Source organism: Rhinoderma darwinii, chromosome 5, assembly GCF_050947455.1.
Source record: "Rhinoderma darwinii isolate aRhiDar2 chromosome 5, aRhiDar2.hap1, whole genome shotgun sequence".
Classification (NCBI taxonomy): Eukaryota; Metazoa; Chordata; class Amphibia; order Anura; family Rhinodermatidae; genus Rhinoderma; species Rhinoderma darwinii.
In genome coordinates this window covers 22,619,178-22,644,826 of record NC_134691.1, presented here as the reverse complement: position 1 = coordinate 22,644,826, position 25,649 = coordinate 22,619,178, and the positions used below count along the sequence as shown (strand labels likewise).

The 25,649-nt window shown below is 42.5% G+C and overlaps 1 protein-coding gene across 2 annotated transcripts in view; it reads right to left on the bottom strand.

Annotated features, from left to right (window-relative positions):
• Positions 1-7,111: 7,111 nt before the first annotated feature.
• Positions 7,112-25,649, bottom strand: part of WASHC5 (WASH complex subunit 5) — a 44,717-nt gene continuing 26,179 nt past the window's right edge. The window contains exons 16-29 of one of the 2 annotated variants that reach the window (XM_075825734.1): positions 24,695-24,835; positions 23,674-23,754; positions 23,067-23,168; positions 21,131-21,310; positions 20,404-20,528; positions 18,931-19,093; positions 18,242-18,344; positions 17,597-17,676; positions 13,467-13,570; positions 12,557-12,686; positions 12,371-12,467; positions 9,855-10,008; positions 9,657-9,744; positions 7,112-7,429 (exon numbers count right to left, since the gene is read on the bottom strand). In XM_075825734.1, coding sequence (XP_075681849.1) covers positions 7,373-7,429; positions 9,657-9,744; positions 9,855-10,008; positions 12,371-12,467; positions 12,557-12,686; positions 13,467-13,570; positions 17,597-17,676; positions 18,242-18,344; positions 18,931-19,093; positions 20,404-20,528; positions 21,131-21,310; positions 23,067-23,168; positions 23,674-23,754; positions 24,695-24,835 — 1,605 coding nt within the window. In that variant the 3' untranslated portion in view covers positions 7,112-7,372. The remainder of the gene's footprint in view (positions 7,430-9,656; positions 9,745-9,854; positions 10,009-12,370; positions 12,468-12,556; positions 12,687-13,466; positions 13,571-17,596; positions 17,677-18,241; positions 18,345-18,930; positions 19,094-20,403; positions 20,529-21,130; positions 21,311-23,066; positions 23,169-23,673; positions 23,755-24,694; positions 24,836-25,649) is intronic. The other variant, XM_075825735.1, reaches the window with a different exon arrangement.

Sequence of the window (25,649 nt, the reverse complement as noted above, 5' to 3'; positions counted from 1 at the left end):
TTTAGTGCACAATATGTTGTGCCCAGTTTGCGCCACTGAAGACAAATAAAGCATAAAATATTAAGCTGGGTTCTCCCGGGTATGGCGATGCCGTATCTGTGGACGTAAACTGCTGTATGGGCACGCTGCAGAGCGGAGAAGGCAGGGAGCGCCATTTGGCTTTTGGAGCGCAGACTTTGCTTTGTAGTAGTTCTGTTTGGAGTTTTACTGGTATTTCAGTTTATAATGTGGGGGGCATATGTAATCTGTGCGGAGAACATCAGGTTATATGTAATCTGTGCGGAGAACATCAGGGTATATGTAATCTGTGCGGAGAACATCAGGGTATATGTAAACTGTGCGGAGTACATCAGGGTATATGTAAGCTGAGCGGAGTACATCAGGGTATATGTAATATGTGAGGAGTACATCAGGGTATATGTAATATGTGCGGAGTACATCAGGGTATATGTAATCTGTGAGGAGTACATCAGGGTATATGTAATATGTGAGGAGTACATCAGGGTATATGTAATCTGTGAGGAGTACATCAGGGTATATGTAATCTGTGCGGAGTACATCAGGGTATATGTAATCTGTGCGGAGTACATCAGGGTATATGTGATCTGTGAGGAGTACATCAGGGTATATGTAATATGTGAGGAGTACATCAGGGTATATGTAATCTGTGCGGAGTACATCAGGGTATATGTGATCTGTGAGGAGTACATCAGGGTATATGTAATCTGTGCGGAGTGCATCAGGGTATATGTAATCTGTGCGGAGTGCATCAGGGTATATGTAAACTGTGCGGAGTATGTATATAAGGAAAGGGAAGGAGAAAAAGGTATGTGATCTGAAAATAATATATAACTTTTATTAATATGCATTCAAATAAAAATGAACACCAAAAGGTCCAATGGTGTAAGAGGTATGTGTGAGTGACCCCCAAACTCACATACCTCAGGCCATGTATAATGAAGATGTTAAAATTTGTAATTAATGATAAGAGTGTTCAAACAAAGAACACATGAATGGCTATGCTTCCAGAACAATGTTTGTATTCTCAGGTTACGGCAGTGCAAAATTAGGCAAGGTAGCCTGTTGCACCATAAACTGTGTGGAGTACATCAGGGTATATGTAATATGTGCGGAGTTCATCAAGGTATATGTAATCTGTGAGGAGTACATCAGGGTATATGTAAACTGTGCGGAGTACATCAGGGTATATGTAAACTGTGCGGAGTACATCAGGGTATATGTAATCTGTGCGGAGTACATCAGGGTATATGTAATCTGTGCGGAGTACATCAGGGTATATGTGATCTGTGAGGAGTACATCAGGGTATATGTAAACTGTGCAGAGTACATCAGGGTATATGTAATCTGTGCGGAGTACATCAGGGTATATGTAAACTGTGCGGAGTACATCAGGGTATATGTAATCTGTGCGGAGTACATCAGGGTATATGTAAACTGTGCGGAGTACATCAGGGTATATGTGATCTGTGCGGAGTACATCAGGGTATATGTAATCTGTGCGGAGTCCATCAGGGTATATGTAAGCTGTGCGGAGTACATCAGGGTATATGTAATCTGTGCGGGTACATCAGGGTATATGTAATCTGTGCGGAGTACATCAGGGTATATGTAATCTGTGCGGAGTACATCAGGGTATATGTAATCTGTGAGGAGTACATCAGGGTATATGTAATCTGCGGAGTACATCAGGGTATATGTAAACTGTGCGGAGTACATCAAGGTATATGTAATCTGTGAGGAGTACATCAGGGTATATGTAAACTGTGCGGAGTACATCAGGGTATATGTAAACTGTGCGGAGTACATCAGGGTATATGTAATCTGTGCGGAGTACATCAGGGTATATGTAATCTGTGCGGAGTACATCAGGGTATATGTGATCTGTGAGGAGTACATCAGGGTATATGTAAACTGTGCAGAGTACATCAGGGTATATGTAATCTGTGCGGAGTACATCAGGGTATATGTAAACTGTGCGGAGTACATCAGGGTATATGTAATCTGTGCGGAGTACATCAGGGTATATGTAAACTGTGCGGAGTACATCAGGGTATATGTGATCTGTGCGGAGTACATCAGGGTATATGTAATCTGTGCGGAGTACATCAGGGTATATGTAATATGTGAGGAGTACATCAGGGTATATGTAATCTGTGCGGAGTACATCAGGGTATATGTGATCTGTGAGGAGTACATCAGGGTATATGTAATCTGTGCGGAGTACATCAGGGTATATGTAATATGTGAGGAGTACATCAGGGTATATGTAATCTGTGCAGAGTACATCAGGGTATATGTAAATTGTGCTGAGTACATCCGGGTATATGTAATCTGTGCGGAGTACATCAGGGTATATGTAAGCTGTGTGGAGTACATCAGGGTATATGTAATCTGTGCGGAGTATATCAGGGTATATGTAATATGTGTGGAGTACATCAGGGTATATGTAATCTGTGCGGGTACATCAGGGTATATGTAATCTGTGCGGAGTATATCAGGGTATATGTAATATGTGTGGAGTACATCAGGGTATATGTGATCTGTGAGGAGTACATCAGGGTATATGTAATCTGTGCGGAGTACATCAGGGTATATGTAATCTGTGCGGAGTGCATCAGGGTATATGTAATCTGTGCGGAGTACATCAGGGTATATGTAAACTGTGCGGAGTATGTATATAAGGAAAGGGAAGGAGAAAAAGGTATGTGATCTGAAAATAATATATAACTTTTATTAATATGCATTAAAATAAAAATGAACACCAAAAGGTCCAATGGTGTAAGAGGTATGTGCGAGTGACCCCCAAATTCACATACCTCAGGCCATGTATAATGAAGATGTTAAAATTTGTAATTAATGATAAGAGTGTTCAAACAAAGAACACATGAATGGCTATGCTTCCAGAACAATGTTTGTATTCTCAGGTTACGGCAGTGCAAAATTAGGCAAGGTAGCCTGTTGCACCATAAACTGTGTGGAGTACATCATGGTATATGTAATATGTGCGGAGTTCATCAGGGTATATGTAATCTGTGAGGAGTACATCAGGGTATATGTAAACTGTGCGGAGTACATCAGGGTATATGTAATCTGTGAGGAGTACATCAGGGTATATGTAAGCTGTGTGGAGTACATCAGGATATATGTAAGCTGGACGCAGTACATCAGGGTATATGTAAGCTGTGCGGAGTACATCAGGGTATATGTAAGCTGTGAGGAGTACATCAGGGTATATGTAATCTGTGCGGAGTACATCCGGGTATATGTAAGCTGTGCAGAGTACATCCGGGTATATGTAATATGTGCGGAGTACATCAGGGTATATGTAAGCTGTGCGGAGTACATCAGGGTATATGTAAGCTGTGCGGAGTACATCAGGGTATATGTAATCTGTGAGGAGTACATCAGGGTATATGTAATATGTGCGGAGTACATCAGGGTATATGTGAGCTTGGCGGAGTACATCAGGGTATATGTAAGTTGTGCGGCGTACATCAGGGTAAATGTAAGCTGGGCGGAGTACATCAGGGTATATGTAAGCTGGGCGGAGTACATCAGGGTATATGTGAGCTGTGCGGAGTACATCAGGGTATATGTGTGAGCTGTGCGGAGTACATCAGGGTATATGTGAGCTAGGTAGAGTACATCAGGGTATATGTGAGCTGGGCAGAGTACATCAGAGTATATGTGAGCTGGGCAGAGTACATCAGGGTATATGTGAGCTGGGAGGAGTACATCAGGGTATATGTGAGCTGGGCGGAGTACATCAGGGTATATGTAATCTGTGCGGAGTACATCAGGGTATATGTAATCTGCGGAGTACATCAGGGTATATGTAATCTGCGGAGTACATCAGGGTATATGTAATCTGCGGAGTACATCTGGGTATATGTAATCTGCGGAGTACATCAGGGTATATGTAATCTGCGGAGTACATGTAATCTGCGGAGTACATCAGGGTATATGTAATCTGTGCGGGGTACTTCGGGGTATATGCAAGTTGTACGGAGTACATCGGTATATGTAAACTGCGGAGTACATCAGGGTATATGTAAACTGTGCGGAGTACATCAGGGTATATGTAATATGTGCAGAGTACATCAGGGTATACGTAATCTGTGTGCAGAACATCAGGGTATACGTAATCTGTGTGCAGAACATCAGGGTATACGTAAACTGCGCGGAGTACATCAGGGTATACGTAAGCTGCGCGGAGTACATCAGGGTATACGTCAGCTGCACGGAGTACATCAGGGTATACGTAAGCTGTACGGAGTACATCAGGGTATATGTAAACTGTGTGGAGTACATCAGGGTAGATGTAATCTGTGTGGAGTACATCAGGGTATATGTAATCTGTGAGGAGTACATCAGGGTATATGTAATCTGTGAGGAGTACATCAGGGTATATGTAATCTGCGGAGTACATCAGGGTATATGTAATCTGCGGAGTACATCTGGGTATATGTAATCTGCGGAGTACATCAGGGTATATGTAATCTGTGCGGGGTACTTCGGGGTATATGCAAGTTGTACGGAGTACATCGGTATATGTAAACTGCGGAGTACATCAGGGTATATGTAAACTGTGCGGAGTACATCAGGGTATACGTAATCTGTGTGCAGAACATCAGGGTATACGTAATCTGTGTGCAGAACATCAGGGTATACGTAAGCTGCGCGGAGTACATCAGGGTATACGTAAGCTGCGCGGAGTACATCAGGATATACGTCAGCTGCACGGAGTACATCAGGGTATACGTAAGCTGTACGGAGTACATCAGGGTATATGTAAACTGTGTGGAGTACATCAGGGTAGATGTAATCTGTGAGGAGTATATCAGGATATATGTAATCTGTGCGGAGTACATCAGGGTATATGTAAACTATGCGGAGTACATTAGGGTATATGTAAACTGCGCGGAGTACATCAGGGTATATGTAAACTGTGCAGAGTACATCAGGGTATATGTAATCTGTGCGGAGTACATCAGGGTATATGTAAACTGTGCAGAGTACATCAGGGTATATGTAAACTATGCGGAGTACATTAGGGTATATGTAATCTGTGCGGAGTACATCAGGGTATATGTAAACTGTGCGGAGTACATCAGGGTATATGTAAACTGTGCGGAGTACATCAGGGTATATGTAAGCTGTGCGGAGTACATCAGGGTATATGTAAGCTGTGCGGAGTACATCAGGGTATATGTGATCTGTGAGGAGTACATCAGGGTATATGTAAGCTGTGTGGAGTACATCAGGGTATATGTAATCTGTGCGGAGTACATCAGGGTATATGTAATCTGTGCGGAGTACATCAGGGTATATGTAATCTGTGTGGAGTACATCAGGGTATATGTAATCTGTGTGGAGTCCATCAGGGTATATGTAATCTGTGCGGAGTCCATCAGGGTATATGTAATCTGTGCGGAGTACATCGGGGTATATGTCATCTGTGCGGAGTACATCAGGGTATATGTAATATGTGCGGAGTACTTCAGGGTATATGTAATATGTGCGGAGTACTTCAGGGTGTATGTAATCTGTGAGGAGTACATCATCTATACACTCTGAGTTTGATTCTTGACCATTCCCTGTAGCACAACAAGTACAGCTGCAGCAAATTCACATATACTGCTGATGCCCAGAGTATGTGCTGGCATACAGCCCTATTTATATCATCTATTATATCATGTTGAGTTAATGGAGGGGTTTCCTCTAAATAGGCCCCTACCAAAGGCCAAGAGCAGATTAGGGAGCCTCTCAAGTCCTCTAATAAAAACAGCCCATGCTCCCATACAAATTTTTTTATGGTCCGCAATTACGGACAAATTCTATGGTCGTGTTCATGGGGCCTTACATAGAAGGCCTGCAGATAACCACTGATCATGGGGCCTTTTGGCATCAGCAGGATCTGCAGTATGAAAAAGGTAGGAACCCTTTAACCAGACTTAATGCTCACCCTTAAATACGGATACTGAATTTCATATCATATTAGGTCTACCCGCAGCCACCACCAGAGGGAGCTTAGTGCATACCGTTATACATAGAACTCAATAATAAGACAGCATGCAGTAAGCTCCTTAGTTCCCTCTAGTGGTGGCTGCAGGAAGATTTAAAACATAACATGCTGGCTATGAAAGTTCTTGGCGTGTGAGCATGGCGGTGCCGCCTCAGGCGCTTGGCTTCTGTCACTGCCGCTCTGGGTGGCGCATGCGCGGATAGCCGTACCATGACATCATGGGGACAGTCGGGCGCGTGCGCACTCTCGGCGGGCAGACTCCGCTTCACACAGCGGTCATGCCGGCTTTCGCTCGGAAGGCTGCGCATGCGCTGGGGACCGCATCACGTAGCCGTCGTTCCGGCGCGTACGCAGTGCGCCCGAGCGGACGCCGACCTGGGATCCACATGTTGTCCACCGGAGAGAGGTAAATGCGCCAAAAGGTGCACATTATTGTAAGTCATTAAAGGCCTATATAAGTATGGTTACACCCCTTCGCAAAAATAACCCCTGAGGAAGCCACATTGTGGCGATACGCGTGGGGCATTCAGTCCCCTTCTCCCCTCTTGACATATCACGTAATTATGTCGGTTTGATGCAACATTTGTATGCGTATATATTAGGACCGCATATCTAGGGGATTGGGTGGTATTGCGGGGGCTTTGGATTGTTTGCCACTTATCAGGGTGGCTACCCCCTCAGAGATTTCTTGTAGCATGTTGATGCTATTTTAAATGTTTATCATCTTTTCATGCGGTGTTATTACATCTAATAAAAACGTACATTTGTAATATACATAGTTATCTCATGACATTTTTTCTCGCCACATATACATACCCGATTGTGTTTTGTGTTCAGATTGTGCTTTTCAGGGTATGCGGCGACATTTATGCGGTGCCCGCTGGTGATTTAAATATGCTGGCTATGTCTATCCAGGATATTTGGAGCTCGGTTTTAAAATCTTAGCTCAGACTGCTATAAAGATATATTAAGATGTCATGTCCTTATTAAACCCTTTAAAAACCTTATACCAGTTTCCACTTGTATTTAGAGAAATACTTGGAAACAAACAGGACACATGTATAATTTTATTATGAAAACTGTGTTAGTTTATTGCCCAAAAGTCATTTAGAGATGAACATCCATGTGGGTAAGTGCAATTACAGAGAGGTTTTTCTGGAGAGGGGGTATTAGGTCTACGAGGGTTAATCAGACTACAGACTGGCCGACTAGTCACCAGCTCCGACATTCACTTTAACCAGTAAAATTACACAGACCGGTCACAGGCCTGGACTGCTGCATAGCCGCCGCTCACGGGAAGAGGATGAAAGCTCCTTAGTCATCTCTTCAAAGGACAGTCCTAAACTCATCAAAGATGAAGTTGGGCACATGAGCCTCCACCACCTGCAAGAGGAACAAACGCGGCGAGTGAGAACCATTAGTAGAGGTGTAAGCAGAAACGCAGTAGCAGAGGGTCCATGCTGCTCACTGTGTGGAAACATGAAATCATCAGAGACACATACTCCCATATACAGTATAGACAGCGTAAGCAATGTATAACACTGCTCCCCCTAGTGGCTGAAGGGGATAAAGAGAACTAAAATTTCCACAACAGTGTCATGATTTTACAAGGGATTTGTTGTTCTGGGTAAACAACTGCTTTATATAGAAGATAACAGTACTAGTGCATGTTTTATAGCGGTTATACAACCCCAATAAAGGGTGTTTATAGCCCCAGAAAAACAAATTGTGTGTTAAAATAACAAAATACAATGTCATACTTATGGATTTGTCAGTTCCCCAGTATAATGTAATATAGAGGATCTGTCAGCTCTCCTGTGTGGTGTAGTATAGAGGATCTGTCAGCTCTCCTGTGTGGTGTAGTATAGAGGATCTGTCAGTTCTCCTGTGTGGTGTAGTATAGAGGAGCTGTCAGATCTCCTGTGTGGTGTAGTATAGAGGAGCTGTCAGCTCTCCTGTGTGTAGTATAGAGGATCTGTCAGCTCTCCTGTGTGTAGTATAGAGGAGCTGTCAGTTCTCCTGTGTGGTGTAGTATAGAGGAGCGGTCAGCTCTCCTCTGTGGTGTAGTATAGAGGAGCGGTCAGCTCTCCTCTGTGGTGTAGTATAGAGGATCTGTCAGTTCTCCTGTGTGGTGTAGTATAGATAATCTGTCAGCTCTCCTGTGTGGTGTAGTATAGAGGATCTGTCAGCTCTCCTGTGTGGTGTAGTATAGAGGGTCTGTCAGCTCTCCAGTGTGGTGTAGTATAGAGGATCTGTCAGCTCTCCTGTGTAGTATAGAGGGTCTGCAAGCTCTCCTGTGTAGTATAGAGGGTCTGTCAGCTCTCCTGTGTGGTGTAGTATAGTGGATCTGTCAGCTCTCCTGTGTGGTGTAGTATAGAGGATCTGTCAGCTCTCCTGTGTGGTATAGTATAGAGGATCTGTCAGCTCTCCTGTGTGGTATAGTATAGAGGATCTGTCAGCTCTCCAGTTTGGTGTAGTATAGAGGATATGTCAGCTCTCCTGTCTGGTGTAGTATAGAGGATCTGTCAGCTCTCCTGTGTGGTGTAGTATAGAGGATCTGTCAGCTGTCCTGTGTGGTGTAGTATAGAGGATCTGTCAGCTCTCCTGTGTGGTGTAGTATAGAGGATCTGTCAGTTCTCCTGTGTGGTGTAGTATAGAGGAGAGGTCAGCTCTCCTGTGTGGTGTAGTATAGAGGATATGTCAGCTCTCCTGTGTGGTGTAGTATAGAGGATCTGTCAGCTCTCCTGTCTGGTGTAGTATAGAGGATCTGTCAGCTCTCCTGTGTGGTGTAGTATAGAGGGTCTGTCAGCTCTCCAGTGTGGTGTAGTATAGAGGATCTGTCAGCTCTCCTGTGTAGTATAGAGGATCTGTCAGCTCTCCTGTCTGGTGTAGTATAGAGGATCTGTCAGCTCTCCTGTGTGGTGTAGTATAGAGGGTCTGTCAGCTCTCCAGTGTGGTGTAGTATAGAGGATCTGTCAGCTCTCCTGTGTAGTATAGAGGGTCTGCAAGCTCTCCTGTGTAGTATAGAGGGTCTGTCAGCTCTCCTGTGTGGTGTAGTATAGTGGATCTGTCAGCTCTCCTGTGTGGTGTAGTATAGAGGATCTGTCAGCTCTCCTGTGTGGTATAGTATAGAGGATCTGTCAGCTCTCCTGTGTGGTATAGTATAGAGGATCTGTCAGCTCTCCAGTGTGGTGTAGTATAGAGGATATGTCAGCTCTCCTGTCTGGTGTAGTATAGAGGATCTGTCAGCTCTCCTGTGTGGTGTAGTATAGAGGATCTGTCAGCTCTCCTGTCTGGTGTAGTATAGAGGATCTGTCAGCTCTCCTGTGTGGTGTAGTATAGAGGATCTGTCAGTTCTCCTGTGTGGTGTAGTATAGAGGATATGTCAGCTCTCCTGTGTGGTGCAGTATAGAGGATCTGTCAAGATGACTCGGATCTAAGGATTCTCCAATCTTGGCCATAAATGCAGGTGTACAACTGTCAAGCTATATGTGTTACATAAATTAGTCCTGCTGGTGACAGACATGTAAGTGCAAATCTGGGAAAGGGTTAAAAAAAAAAACCCACATATACACGCACACACTAATATATATATATTACACACACTTACCCTCCTAGGCAGCTTAGTGAAGTGAACATAATCTTCTAGGAACATGAGTGCACCAACCATGTCTGCCGGCATCTCTGGAATTTTCTGGCTGTAAGCGAAAACAAAACTAATCAGGCCGTCCATGTAGTAACACAGTGCAGATGGGGTAATAAACCTTTTGATTGGTTGGGGTTCAGACTATGGTTGCGGCGGTTTCACCTTGTGCTTTGCTCCATCGAAGAACGAATGAATTGCCCAATCAGAGCCAGAAACTGCTCAGTGTATCGGGAATGGAACTGCTTCAGCAACGTCAGGAGGCCAAGTACTAATGGTGGCCAGTCAATGGCGTCTGCCGGCTTCCGGCATGTCATACCTGGCAATGAGGCACAGTCATATCAATGTCTCTAGCAGGTATTGTATATCATCGACTGCGCTTCATAAAATCCCTTTTAAAATTAATACAACCGATGAATGGCGCATGTGATGGTGAGGCGAGGGTCTAGTACAAAATATTCTAAGAGAAAAACAGCGTGGGATCTAAAACCCCCAAAGAAAATATATATATATATATATATATAAAATGGCGCCATCTAATGGTGATGTGACTACAGGGAAAATCCAGTCATAAGGATTGTCTGATATGCTATATTATTCTAGGGCTCTGTTCACATCTGGTTTATACTCTGCGGTTGGCGTTTATGTCAGGAAATACTGCCACTGTATAGGACAGACGTGCACTTCGACCTAAGAAACCATATGCCAAAAAGTTGCATGTCATCCATTGACAAAAACATACATTATACCCTATAGGAGCATTTGTATACCCCAAACGTAGGGAAAAGCCAAGTGTGAACAGATCCTAAACCTTGGTTCATTCACATCAATGGCAGTGTTCTTACAACGCTGTGTGTGACTTCCAGTAACAAATCTCTGAGAAGTGGTAAAGAGGTTTGATCCGTCTACAGAGCCGTTCATTCAGGAAATCAGTGGTGGTCTGAGCTCATAGACTTCACCAATGTGATCAAGCATGTACCTATGACAATAATTTTAACTGGAGTTTCCCTGTAAGTATGAACATTTTAACATGTTGATATGTCCATAGTGAGGTCATGTGACATGACACAAAATCCCTGAAAAGTGTCCGCTATGGTTGTGAGGACAACGTCAAGAAATCTTAAAGGGGCTCTGTCACCATATTATAAGTGGCTTATCTTCTACATAATGTGATCGGCGCTGTGATGTAGATTACAGCAGTGTTTTTTATTTAGAAAAACCATCATTTTTGACGGAGTTATGACCTATATTAGCTTAATGAGTTTCTTAATGGACAACTGGGCGTGTTTTACTTTTTAACCAAGTGGGCGTTGTGGAGAGAAGTGTATGACGCTGACCAATCAGTGACCAATCAGCGTCATACACTTCTCTCCATTCATTTACACTGCACATAGTGATGTAATAAGATCACTATGTGCAGCCACATACACACACATTAACGTTACTGCAGTGTCCTGACAGTGAATATACATTACCTCCAGCCAGGACGTCATGTCTATTCAGAATCCTGACACTTCTGTAGCGTTTGTGTGAGATTTACAGCAAGGCAAACGTAATCTCGTTTTAAATGACAGGTTATATCGTAATTTCGCGAGATTACGCTTGCTGTGCTGTAAATCTCACACAGACGCTACAGAAGTGTCAGGATTCTGACTAGACATCACGTCCTGGCTGGAGGTAATGTATATTCACTGTCAGGACACTGGAGTAACGTTAATGTGTATGTGGCTGCACATAGTGATCTAGCTAGATCACTATGTGCTGTGTAAATAAATGGGGAGAAGTGTATGATGCTGATTGGTCACTGATTGGTCAGCGTCATACACTCCTCTCCACAACGCCCACTTGGTCAAAAAGTAAAACACGCCCAGTTGTCCATTAAGAAACTCATTAGCATAAAGCGAATATAGGTCATAACTCCGTCAAAAATGATCGTTTTTCTAAATAAAAACCACTGCTGTAATCTACATTACAACGCCGATCACATTATGTACAATATAGGCCACTTGTGATGTGGTGACAGAGCCTCTTTAAGACCGAAGCCATGGGCACTGGAACAGCATTTTACTGGGAAGTATAATTGGAAGTGTACAGGTTTTTAGCCTCTCAACATAAACAAGAATGTTCCCTCTCACTGACAGCAAGCAGAGATCTTGAAAAACAAAGTATATTAGAAAGTTACAGAATTTGTCTTTATGCAATAAATATGCTCATATACAAAAAAAAAAAATGGAAATCCAGGCGCCTCTGTTCTATATTGAGCACGGTGTATGTAATATTAGAGAAGACCGTAGCGGTGACGCCAACATTACGCTGCTGGGCGCTCGGCTTTAACCCATTCTGTAAACGTAATATAGTGCAAGTTTAAGGACCGAGTTCTGAAGTGGTTAACACCAAAAAGCTGCATCAACCACCATCAGATGCTTTTAAGGTCCTTATTTTGTGAAGCAGGGGTGGGGAGAGCATGGGGTGTGGCCTATTAATAATGGGTGTGGCCAAACAAGACGATTTGTGGTCTGTAACCAACTTAGGCTTCGTTCACATCTCTGTCGGGATTCCGTTCATGGGTTCCGTCGCACCTTTCCTTCAGGGAACCCATGAACGGAATCCAAACTGAAACAAACAAAACCATAAGTTTCCGTTTGCATCACCATTGATTTCAATGGTGAGAACAACATTACCTAGATTTTTGTTGTACTGCAACTTGGGTAACTGAACGATCAGGAATAAGAAGTTGACAATGGGAAAGAAGGACAACTGCTTCGTGGTGATGTAAATCTGGAAGACAAGAAACATTCTGAGGTCACCCTGAGAAACTAGAAGAAGAAGGAATAGAATTCTTATCAGGAGGACGTGGTCAGGGTCACCTTGTTCAGGGGGTTGTGAGTCCCCGCAGCTTCTAAGTAGGCTGTGATCTCATATAGGAGGGTGTTGTCCTCTTTGGGGCACGGCAGGGATGGGTCCTTGTAATGTGCCTGTATGTCTGATAAAATGGCTCTGGGATGGACCAAGGAAAAAAGCAGCAATGAGTAAGATTATTATTTAATGACCAAATCCTGACACTTCGGACCACCAGCTCCATCCAAAAGACACTACTGTGGTCTATAATAAAGCGCCAGCAGAATATACAGGGATCATCTCAGACCACCCTATAAGCAATGGAGGGGAGGTGCTGCATAGCCTAAAATCATTGCGTTGTGATGTCATCTTTATGGCTGCAATGGAAACAGCAGAGTGAGAGCGGCTGTTTCTGTCGCTCCTATAGAGATCTATAGGATTGTGAGGACTCCAGACCTCTGACATATGGGGATCCCAGTGATCTAACAATTATCTCTCATCCTATAGATAGGTGATAAATGTTGATTGTGGGAAAAAAGTGGATCCGGCAGATCTCCTATTTGAGGTCAGCATAGGATGGGAGGGGGACACGCTGCAGTCCGGAGAGAATAGAAAACGATATATCCCCGAGCTCAGCGTCACCCCCTCCCTCTATCTTATGCTGCTCTCAAATAGGAGACCTGACAGATCCGCTCTCACCATGTAATTGCGGTATCAGCTAATACCTGCCAGTGCAAATAAAATGTCATAATTAAATAGAACAATCCAGACCCTGACAGTTTCAGAATTGTGACCCTCGGCCTGGATCTATGGGATCAGATTATAACATGTGAAGGAAATCTCGCTCGGAGGATTATATTGGTGAAGATATACGACAGCATTAACCGACAGTATTTACGGTGGATACAAATACAACTTTCTGAAGTCCTCCTCTCTTACTCATTGAAGTTGTCCAAAGCTGCCGCAAGGTGTTTGGAATCAAATTTACAGGAGTAATTTAATTCATTTGCAATTTGCTGCCGTAAAATCTGCATCTGTCCAACCTGCAACGACAAAGCTTACTTATTACATGAGAGAAATCTTCTCCTATAACTGCGGCCTGCGCCAAGTCATTGCACCTAGCTGGCGCCACCTTCTGGTGAGCAACAGAGAGGGCGGGATTGAGAGAGATGCGGAGATAACTTTCACCCTTGCTGGATGGATTGCACCCAAACTACGAGCCTGAACTTGGCTTTGAAGGGTTTGTCCTCATCAGGAAAATTCACTTCTGGTCTGGCAGCTCCTTAAAGAGTTTTCGGAGATCTGCAAAATCTGGCCAAGGAGTGGGGTGCCATAAAACAATAAGGCTATGGTCACACGCTTCGCAAAAAACGTCTGAAAATACGGAGCGGTTTTCAAGGGAAAACAGCTCCTGGTTTTCAGCCGTTTTTTTAAGCAAGTAGCGTTTTTCGCTGCGTTTTTTGAACTGTTTTTCTATAGAGTCAATGGAAAACAGTCGTGTATAAAAACAGAACGCCGTTTTTCCCATTGAAATTAATGGGCAGATGTCTGGAGGCGTTCTGCTTACGATTTTCCGGACGCTTTTCGGCCATTTACGGCCTGAAAAACGGCCGAAAATAAGCCATGTGAACATACCGTGCCGTCTATCGCGGAGGTCACCGGGGGATTTGTCAGATGAGTAATTGGGTCTTTTATTGTTTTATGACATTTCCCCCCTTTGCCAATCTCGGAAAATTTCTTTAAACGCTGGCAGATGCTGAGTGGATTGCTAGGGGTCTGCCTACTGGAAACCTCAGGCAATCAGCTGCGATCACCGTGGTAAGCTGCGGGCGCGTACACATTATTCATACAGAATTCAATGTAAGATCATGCAAAACCTGGTCCCGCACAGCGAAAGCCAATCCTGAGCAGGGACTCCCCATCTGTGACCTCTTTTGCCCTAATAAAGCATTTGTACTTTGGCGGTTATGATGCCAAGGCAGTTTTCATGGCATGCTGTAACTTGTAGTTTCACAACAGCTTAACCACTTCAGGACTGAGCCTGTTTTGGCCTTGAGGATGAAGCCAATTTTTTCAAATCTGACATGTGTCACTTTATGTGGTAATAACTTTGGAACGCTTTTACCTAATATTTGTGAAAAACACCAAAATTTAGAGAAAATGTGCAAAAATTAAAAAATTGTTTAATTTAAAAGTATCTGCTTGCAAAACAGATAGTAATATCACACAAAACAGTTACTAGTTTACATATCCCATATGTCTACTTTATATTTGCATCGTTTTTTGAACATTTTTATTTTTCTAGGATGATACAAGGCTTAGAACTTTAGCAGCGATTTCTCACATTTTCAAGAAAACTTTAAAAGACAGGGGCCAGGTCACTACTGAAGTGGCTTTGAGGGCCTTATATGTTAGAAAATCCCTATAAATCACCCCATTTTGAAATCTACACCCCTCAAAGTATCCAAAACCGCATTCAGAAAGTGTTGTAACCCTTTAGGCGTTTCACAGGAATTAAGGCAAATTAGAGGTGTTATTTACAAATTTCATTGTTTTTGCCAAAATAAATTTGTAATACGTTTTTTTTTATAACACAGAAGGTTTTACCCGAGAAACGCAACTCAATATTTATTGCCCAGATTCTGCAGTTTTTAGAAATATCCCACATGTGGCCCTAGTGTGATAATGGACTGAAACACCAAAACAAAGGAGCACCTAGTGGATTTTGGAGACTCCTTTTTATTAGAATATATTTTAGGCACCATGTCCGGTTTGAAGAGGTCTTGTGGTGCCAAAACAGTGGAAACCCCCCAAAAGTGACCCCATTTCGGAAACTACACATCTCAACGAATTTATCTAGGCATATAGTTAGCATTTTGACTCCACAGTTGATGAAAATCTATTTTGTATACATTTTTAATTTTCACTTGGAATATAGGGAGAAAAAAACAACCCAACATTTGTAAAGTAATTTCTCCCGATTACAGCAATACCCCATATGTGTTAATAAACTGCTGTTTGGTCCCAATGCAGGGCTCAGAAGGGAAGGAGCGCCATTTGGATTTTGGAGCCCAGATTTTGCTGGAATAGTTTTCGGTGCCATGTCGCGTTTGCAATGCACTGCAGGGACCAAAACAGTGGAAATCCCACAAAAGTGACCCCATTTGGGAAACTAAACCCCTTAAGGAATCTATCTAGGGGTATACTGAGCATTTAGACCCCACAGGTCTTTTGCATCATTTATTAGAATTAGGCCACGAATATCAACATTATTTTCACAAAAATGTTGAATTTTTTCATTTTCACAAGGGAGAAAAAGCCGCCCAACATTTGTAAAGCAGTTCCCCACATGTGGTCATAAATAATTTATTAGAAATTAATTAACCCTTTCCAGACTAATCCATTTTTTGCTTTTTCTTTTTTGTTTTTCCCTCCCCGCTTTCCAAGAGCCATAACTTTTTTATTTTTCGGTCAATAGAGCGGTGTGAGGGCTTATTTCTTGCGGGAGGAGTTGCAGTTTCTATTGACACCATTTAAAAGTATCATTTAATATACTGGGAAACTGAAAATAAAATTCTTTGCAGGCTGAAATAAGAAAAAAAACGGCAATTTCTTTAGTGTTTTTTGGATTCCGTTTTTACGGCTTTCACCGTGCAGTAAAAACGACAACTTAAATTTTTTTCTGCGACTAAATAAGATTACGATGATACCAAATTTATATCGTTTTTTTTTATATTTTAGTACTTTTACAAAGTAAAAACGATTTGTTAAAAAAAAAAAAAATTTTTTTTCAGCACCGGAGCCGTGTGAGGGCTTATTTATTGTGGGACAATCTGTAGTTTTCAAGGTACCATTTTGGGGTACATGCGACCAAGAACCAGCAATTTTGACAATGTTGTTTATTCATTTTTTTACGGCGATACTGTATGTATATAGTTTTTTTTTATGTTTTGCAGTGTTTGTGCAATAAAATCTCTTTTTTTATAAAATAATAAATTTTTTGTGTCGCCATATTCTGAGAGCCGTAACTTTTTTATTTTTTAGTAAAAAAAGCGGAGTAAAGGCTTCTTGTTTGTGGGACGGTTTGTAGTTTTTATTGGTACTATTTGGCAGTACATGTGACTTTTTGATCACTTTTTATTCTATATTTTGGGAGGAACGGTGACCAAAAAAATAGTGATTTTGGCATAGTTTTTTTTACCTTTTTGTTTTTGCAGTGTTCACAGTGTGGCAAACTTAGCATTATATTTTGGGTTATTACGAACGCAGTGATACCAAATGTGTGTACTTTTTTTTTTTTTTTAACGTTTTACATTTTTCCCTAGAATAAAAGACTTCTAGTAAAAGAAGCAGTTCTTGTTTATGTCACTTAGCACTTTTAGAAAACATTTTTATTTATTTTTTTTTATTTACTTTTTTTTTGTCCCACTAGGGGACTTGAAGACTTGCAGCTCTGATCGCTGCTGGAATATATTACACTACCTATATTGTGTAATGTATTTCAACTGTCATCGTGACGTGACAGTCACTCTGACAGGAAGCCCATGAGGACCAGACGTAACTGCACACCCTGGTGAGCGAATATACTGCTCATCTGGACGTGCGCGCGCCAAGGTGCGAAGGGGTTAAAAGGGGCCTTCTGGTTTCAGCAAATAAAGGTTCTTCAATATAATGAAAAATTATACAGATCTCCGAAATAATTTCTGTATCAAATTCTCATAGATTTCAAGATCTCTGCTTGCTGTAATTCAACATAAACCTCCATTGATTACTTCCGGTGGATAAACATCGGTCCATGGTCATGTGATGGACACAAGTGATGGGATCGTTACTGTTTTCAGAGCCGTGTCTTGCAGAGACCCCGGTGTCCATCACATGGCCAGGATAGAATTTATTCGCTGGAAGTAAACAATGCAGGTTCTTATTGATTGACAACAAACAGAGATCTTAAAATACAGTATTCGAACATCATGCAAAGAATAACCTTCATTTGCTGAACAAGGAATACCCCTTTCATAGCCACAGGTTATTGGAGACCACTGCATTAAAACACTGATGACATTACTCACCTTCATTATAGCATCTAGATAAGGGGCCCAGATCTTCTGAGTTTTGGTAATGGCAGAAGAATAGATTTTGGCAGAATTGGCTGCAAGGAAACAGGAGAAAAGATTCTGACAGCGGCTTCGTAATAACACACAACATCCCGTCATTTCCAACATTCTCTGTTTCTATTGGTTTTATAGTTCAGAGCGATGGACAAGCCGCAGTGCACGGTTAGCTCAGGTTATTGTGATAGGTTTGCATGGGGCAAATAACCAGAGGTGTAACTTCAAGATCTTGGACCCCAATGCAAAATCTGTAACAGGGCCCCCAGCTACCATGTGCCAATTATAATACTGGAGTCTTCTTATGTATCAGAGGGGACTTAGGACCCCCTTATAGGCACCAGGTGACACTGCTGCCTCAAAACCCCCTAGAGCTGTGTCCCTGCAAATAGTCACGTCTAGCACAGTGGCCTCTTACCCTGCGATACATGCTCAGGTAGGCTTATGTCATGCCACCTTGGTCCTTAGTATGAGAAAATACCAGCTAAGGGAGAGCCGGGGCGGTGGTTTTTGGCCGCAATAACTCTCGAGCCTTACACCCCATGGAGCTTGAATGGTGGGACGTTCAAACACGAAATATCTCTGGGCTGAAGTCTTGTCACTTACCTATAATCCCCTTTATTGGGCTGACGACTTTCTGCAGAGCTCTAAGTGTTTCCTGAGAAGTTTTGTCCTTCAGAATGACCCTTTGATATAACCGGAGGAAGTTCTGGAAAAAAAAATAAATAATGATATATATATATAAAAATAACACCTTGAACAGCTTTTTTTGTACTTTTCTTTTTAGGAGCCCCCCTAGGGGACTTGAACCAGCGATTGTTGGATCGCTTGAGCGATATACTGCAATACTAATGTACTGCAGGGTATTGTGTATTCTTGCCGGCTCCTATTAAGCCCGGCCTCTAGCAGAGCTTAATAGGAGCACAAGAATAACAGAACTCGGGGCCTTCATTAGGCCCCCAGGCTGGCATGACAACCATCAGCACTCCACGACTGGCTGTTCTAATGGCTTAGATTCCGCAGTTTATATTAAGTGGTTAACAGGCCAAAATGTGAGTTCTCGGACCCCGGCGTTGGAGTGAAAGGTCAGCTGTAAAATACAGATGACACGTGCCGAGTATGGAGCCCATTCCATACTTCCCCTTCCCGGCTAGGACGTAACTATACGTCAAGTATCAAAAAGGGGTTAATCAAGTAGACACTACGGCTCATCAACGATGACATATATTTACGGCATTGTGTGGGAACGACGTCCCGCTGATGTTGTGCTAAGAGGCGGACGTGTGTTTTCTTACCTGCAGTTCTTTCACAATCATGAAGCACAGTAACCGGTCCAGGCCATTCAAACCGAACGTCCCCAGCGAGTCCTGGATCTCGGAGAACAGATGGTTGTTGGTCACCTCTTGGTGAGTTCTCAAGTCGTACCAAGTGTTCATCTGGTCAATGTAACAAGTCACCCTGAAATGTACAGACGAGACGCGATAATCACCGGATACATTATTATAACAAATGATTATAGGAACATAGTAAAGTAATTCTCTACGAAGCCCAAACAGGGCGATTTATAACATAGCAAAAAAGGGTGTGAAGACATAATCAGCCGAGGATTGCTCCACTTCTCTGTTCTTGGTTTCGTTCGTCCCCATCAGCTCGTCCGTAGTGGAAGGAGTTGTATGTGGCCATGAATTAGTGCTACTGCTCCATACAACTCTATGGGAAATATGGAAACAGCGGACTGAGAGCACGCGGCTATTGCCGTATCTCCCATAGAGTTTTAATGTGCGACAGTGAACATGTTCAACCCCCTACACAGATACTGGAGTGGAGTAGAGGCATCTATTTCTAAATTAATTCGGAAAGAGGTTCCAATCGAACCCATGCTATTTATTTTTGGCATCTCCGGTCTTCTGAAAGACTGTGGTTGTAGCAAACGAATTAGAAAGATTTTGTTTCTGGCAGGATTGGTTATCATTTATAAATGGATCTCAAAAGATTTCCCATGGGAAGTAGAATGGCATCATGAGGTGAATAGAGTGATGCCTTTAGAAAGGTCATATTACTTGACACTAAGTAAAGAGGAAAAAAGACCTTAGGGCTGGTTTAAAATGTGTTAGTAGTTGTTTGAGGAGTAATTATTATTTTTTTTCCTCTCTCTCACCTCCCCACGTGATATTTTTCAGGGTTTTAGGGGGCGATTGTGGATTTTCCAGCATTGACTTTTGGGATAGTGTATGTACTACATAATATTTTGTTTAATATAATTTTAACTCTGAACATTTTCTTAGTTTTTTTGTTATGTAGTATGGAATATTTTGCTATATAATTCAACAACAATAAAAAAATTATTATAAAAAATAAAATAAAAAATAAAATAAAAAATGCTCAGACCCCTCCCGTTTATCAAACCCCCAGTTGTGTGAGCAGGACTAGGTCAAGGCAGGTTTTTGGCCTACAAATGTAAAATAAATTGGTGTGCCAATTCAGAGACAGCAAGTAGCAATCATCAATACTGTAAAGAACTGAAACAAAGTATTTTAGAAGGTTGAATGAATTAATGAACTTTAAATAAAACTGGAGAACCCCTTTAAATATCTTATCCAGAGTTTGTATAATCCTCATCTCAGTATAAATTCTGGAGAGTTGGCGGCCAAGTGAAAGAACTGGGGGATTCTTGTAGAGAACCCTCATTACTACCCACACAGGGAAAGGGGGTTCAGCTTTTGATATCATAAACTGAAGATCACCATGGCACCATGCTCCTAACTTACTTGGGATCAGTTATCCTCAAGATTTCACGACACAGTCGTCCAATGAACGTCACAGACTCGTCTACAGGTGGAAACTTCGGAATGGGGATGTGTGTGGACTGGTACATGCTCTGCCAATCTTGAATCTGAAAGGAACAACATGTCCTGGGGTTATGTGGGTATAGAGCTCGCTCTACTGGCAGAAGATGGCACTGCAGCTTCGCTAAATCCCTTTAAAACCGTCATGAATTGAATCTATTCATATTAATAGTACTTGTAAGGGCAGGGGACCTCCAGGAGGACCGCCCAACACAAAATATTCTTCTTATTTATTCATAATTGGTTCTCTCTGATCAGCTTCTGCTATTCGGAGGTGCCAGATTATTTCAGTGCAGTGGAAGAAACTAGTGCTAAACCATCACATGCCGAATTAATGGAATTTTACTATATATATATATATATATATATATATAGCAGAAGAAAATTTGCAGCACTCCAACATGAAAAAAATGGTGGTTTATTCAATCCAAACTAACAGCAACGTTTCAATCCTACAATAGGATCTTTATCAAGGATTATGTGAGTGCTGCTGTCTTCTTGTGTGCTATATATATATATAGACACACATGGTAGTTGACAGTGGAACGTATTGTTTACTTCTAGTGATCCGTATTTTTTCCCTCCATTTAGGAATCCCCTCTCTAAAATACAATCTCTCACATTACACATACAGCTGGGAATACTGGACCTTGGTGCGGAGGAAGTTATTGCATTCTTGTTCCACGTTATAGTTCACGATACGGGAAACTTCTTCCTGCCAAATCTTCAGGCCGTAAATGCTGACATAATCCTGAATGTACTCAAATGAGCGGTGAAATCCATCCATGGTGGCTGCCATGTCTTTCAACTTTGGAAGCAGCTCGCTGGGCTGGAGTTAGAGAAAAGAAGTATTGTTATCTCATACTCTACTCATGGGTCTCAAGCACGCGGCCCATGAGGCTGTCATCTGCGGCCCGTGGGATACATAGCCGCTAGTGCAGGCTCTGCTCCAGGACCCTGTGGAATTCCCGGACATCGCTGTCCACATATGGACAGCGATGTCTGAGGCTTCTCCAGAGCCAGAGTCCCGTGCAGAGCGCTAGTATAGGCTCTGCCCCAGGCCTCTGGGGAAGCCTCTGACATCACTGTCCATACATCGACAGTGATGTTAGGGGATTCCCCAGAGCAGGGGCCCCAGTGATGTCAGGAGCAGAGCTGGAATCCTAGGTAGAGTGCTAGAAGCGGGCACTGCTCCAGGACTCCAGCTCTGGGGTTGCCCTTGACATCCATGTCCATATATGGACACTGATGTCAGTTGCTTCCCCAGAGTTCCTATACTAGTGCTCTGCTCTGGGACACCGGCTCTGGGGTTGCCACTGATATCATATTCCGGTCCAGAAGGATCCCCAGAAGGCACTGTGGCAGCATCTACAGAGGGCACAGCGGCAGCATCTACAGAGGGCACTGTGGCAGCGTCATACACTTCTCATTGTTCCAGCCCAGGTTCTTTCACTGCACAATGGGCTGGAACAATGAGAAGTGTATGACGCTGATTGGTCACTGATTGGTCAGCGTCATACACTTCTCTTCACAACGCCCAGTTGGTAAAAAGTAAAAACACGCCCAGTTGTCTATTAAGAAACGAATTAGCATAAATCTAAAATTGTTTATAACTTGGTCAAAAATGATCGTTTTTTAAAATAAAAAACACTGTTATCTACATTACAGCGCCGATCAGATTATGTAGGAGATAGGGCATTTATAATCTGGTGACAGAGCCTCTAAGGCTCTACAAAGGGTTCGACAATGGCTAAGGCCTTATTCACACGAACGGGATAATCGGCTGTGTGATGCACGTTTTTTTTTTTTACAGTCGTCACACAGCTACATTAAAATCAATGCATGGCTACGGGACTATTAACATAGCCGGTTTAAAACGGACCTTGTGACCGGTCCGAGATAAAAATAGAACGTGTCCTATTTTTTGCCTGTTTTCCCGGATCCCTCAATAGACTCAAGTCTATGAGGGATCTGTGAAAAACTGTCCCGCACAGATGCAAATCGGGCGTAAAAAAATTCAGTTTTTCCCAGCCAATTTGACAACCGTTTGTGTAAATAAGTCCTTACAGGATAGTCACCTATAGGTGGAACTAGAGGGACAGTTTTGTTCTTTGTGGATGAGACCTATATTGCATACCTTGCAGAGTGAGAAGAATGACAATATCCTGCTACATCTTAAATCTTATTGGCGTGGCAAACTGAAGGGACATCATTAGCCAATTGTTCATATGACAAGAAAAGCCCATGGAGCAAAATACACCATTTTTGTCACACTTTAGATTAAATATTTTAGGCCGGTTTTAGACGGCCATAATAAAAGCGCATTTTACGATCGCAATACATGGACCTCCCACATTTCAACTGAACTGAACTTAGATCACCATAAGGTTCTTTGGCAATCTAAGTTTTGTTTAGTACATCTGCAAGAGGGCCGAATATTGCTGCGTAAGGAGAACACTCAAATCCTTCCGCCTTATGGCCGTCTGAATCTGGCCTAAGGCTGGGGACCTCTGATCTAAACTGGCATGATGTCAGTCACTGCAGTACATATGGTGAGGTGAAGCAAGGTCATGCACAGTAAGAACCTTAGCTCTGGGGTTAAAGATGAGGCCTTTATGTAAAGCCAACGCCACGCGTTTCACCAACTCCTTGCGTATCCCGTCTTCCAGAAGCTGCTTAGGATCCACCTGAAAACACCAAGAATCCCCATAAATCTTCATTCTCATGGGTACATTGAGGATCACAGTTTTTTCTGCCTCTGACATTTTGGGCCATTAGACCAGGCTCCTGACAGCTATGTGATGCCGGAGCTCAGTAGACGTACAGATCACGGGTTTACCGTACTTTTAGGGTATGTTCACACAATCAGGATTTGCAGAAGCAGATCTACTGTTGATTATCCAGATAATCTGCAGCAGAAATCTGCAGCTGAAAGCTTCAGCGGCAGATCTGCATGCAAATTCGCACGTGGATTAGCGCCACTGAAGTTCAAATCCTCAGAGGGGTCATTATTCCATGCTGATTTTTTTTCCAGAGCATATGAATGGGGCATATAAACCCCTATTCACATGATTGCCGGCGGAGTTGCTGCGGATACTGTCAGGATTTAGGCTTGTAATCTGCTGATAAACCTGGACTGACACAATGTGTAAACACGGCCTTGCCCACTGAGACAATTTTTCCTTTACGTACCTTTATTATCCCAACCAGTGTGGTCTTCATCATTAGGATTCCTTCAGTAAATATGGAAATTGCATGAGTCAACCTGGCGACCTGAGGAGAAACATAAGAAAGCAATAAATGTCCTAAGTACTGACTCTGAGATCCAAGTCTCTGTTCATACTTGAATTGTAGATTCGTATCATAAATGGAAGCCACGACGCTATGCCGCCCCGCTGTATGACGGATACCACCGGTGCCTGACGGACACCACGGACTTTCCAATATATTTCGGTATCAATTCCTCACTATTTTGAAGATCTCTGCTTGCTGTCATTTAAGGAACCTTCATTGTTTTCTTTCAGCGGATAAAAATCTATCCCGGTCATGTAATGTACACACAGGTGAACGACTCGTTATAGTTACTGGATCTGTGTCTAATAATGAGCAGTGCACCTATGTGATCACATGACCTAGATAGATTTTTGGAAACAATAAAGGTTCCTATTGAATGACAGCAAGCAGAGATATTGAAAACATTGAGGAATTGAAATAGAAAGTATATTGGAATAGTCTAAACATTTTCATAACATAATGAATAACCTTAAAGAGGAATTCAACTTTTTTAAAAACTTATGACATGTCAGAAGTTTTGATCAGTGGGGGCCTGAGCACTTAGACCCCCACCGATTGCTAAAATGAAGCAGCTTTGTTTCTGCTCAGCTTTCCTCGGAGCAGTGTAAGGGCTTAAGAAAAAGTCTATGAGCCCGTACACCACTTGTTCTGCTTTTCGAATCATACCGAGCAGAAACTAAGCGACACAGCTGTTTCCAGGTCGCTTCTGCTGCTTAGTTTTAGCAATCGGTGGGGGGGGGGGTCCTGACATGTCAAAAGTGTTTAAAAGTTTAGTTACACTTTAATTAAGCAAAACCATAACATCTCTAATTCTACATACAGAACACAGGCAATTTCTAGTTGTTTGTTCACACAAGAGAAATTACCCATGTTACGCTCAAGGTATTTAATTATAGCCCATGATGGATTCACGACTCACCTCATATCTGGCCCCGAGCTGAGCGTAGTCTCTTAGTTTATCCTTGTCGAGGCGGGTTGGCACTTCTATTATATCATGGGTCTGAAGCTTGATGATTTTAGCTAAAGATGTAAACATGCTCTCCGGAATGATCTGAAGAACCTGTAGGGAAAAAATGCAATAAAACAATCATCTATATACCCATTCAGTGATATAGGGCAGATTTCACATTAGAGTCTGGGAGCTGTAATGCTTCTTATTCAGCTTTCCCAAGAAACAGCTAGAACTCCAGCCTAAAGACGATGTTTTTTTTGGGAACTCAAGGACTTGTTTACTAGTGATTTTTATTTATTTAATATATTTTTTTTTGGTGGAAACTCTCTGTAAGGCTGCGTTCACATCTGCGTTGTGGCTTCCATTCTAGTGTATCCATCAGAGGGCTACATAAAACGGAAGTTAACGTTTCCGTCAAAAAAAATCATTGATTTCAATGGGTTTTATTTTTTCCATCAGTTGTGCTCAGTTAAGCTCCGTTCTGCCAGGTTTCCGGTTTTTTTGACAGAAGAAATACGGTAGTCTGCTGCGCTATTGTTTCCGTCAAAAATTACGGAAACCTGACGGAAAGGAGCTTTCAGTTTTTTGTAACATTGAAGTCAATGGATGACGGATACAAACTGATAGGCCATCCGTTTGTATCAGTTATGCATTACGTTTAACGAACTCCGACTAAGGCTTTGTCCACATCTGCATCAGGGTTCCGTTCCGGAGTTCCGTCAGAGCTTCCCGTCAGAACGGAACCCAGACTAAAACAAACGGAAACCATAGGTTTCCGTTTGCATCACCATTGATTCCAATGGTGACGGATCCGGTGCAAATGCTTTCCGTTTGTCAGCGTTGTGTAAGGGTTCCGTCGTTTTGACGGTATGAATAGCGCAGTCGACTACCGTATTGATTCAGTCTAAATGACTGAACCCTT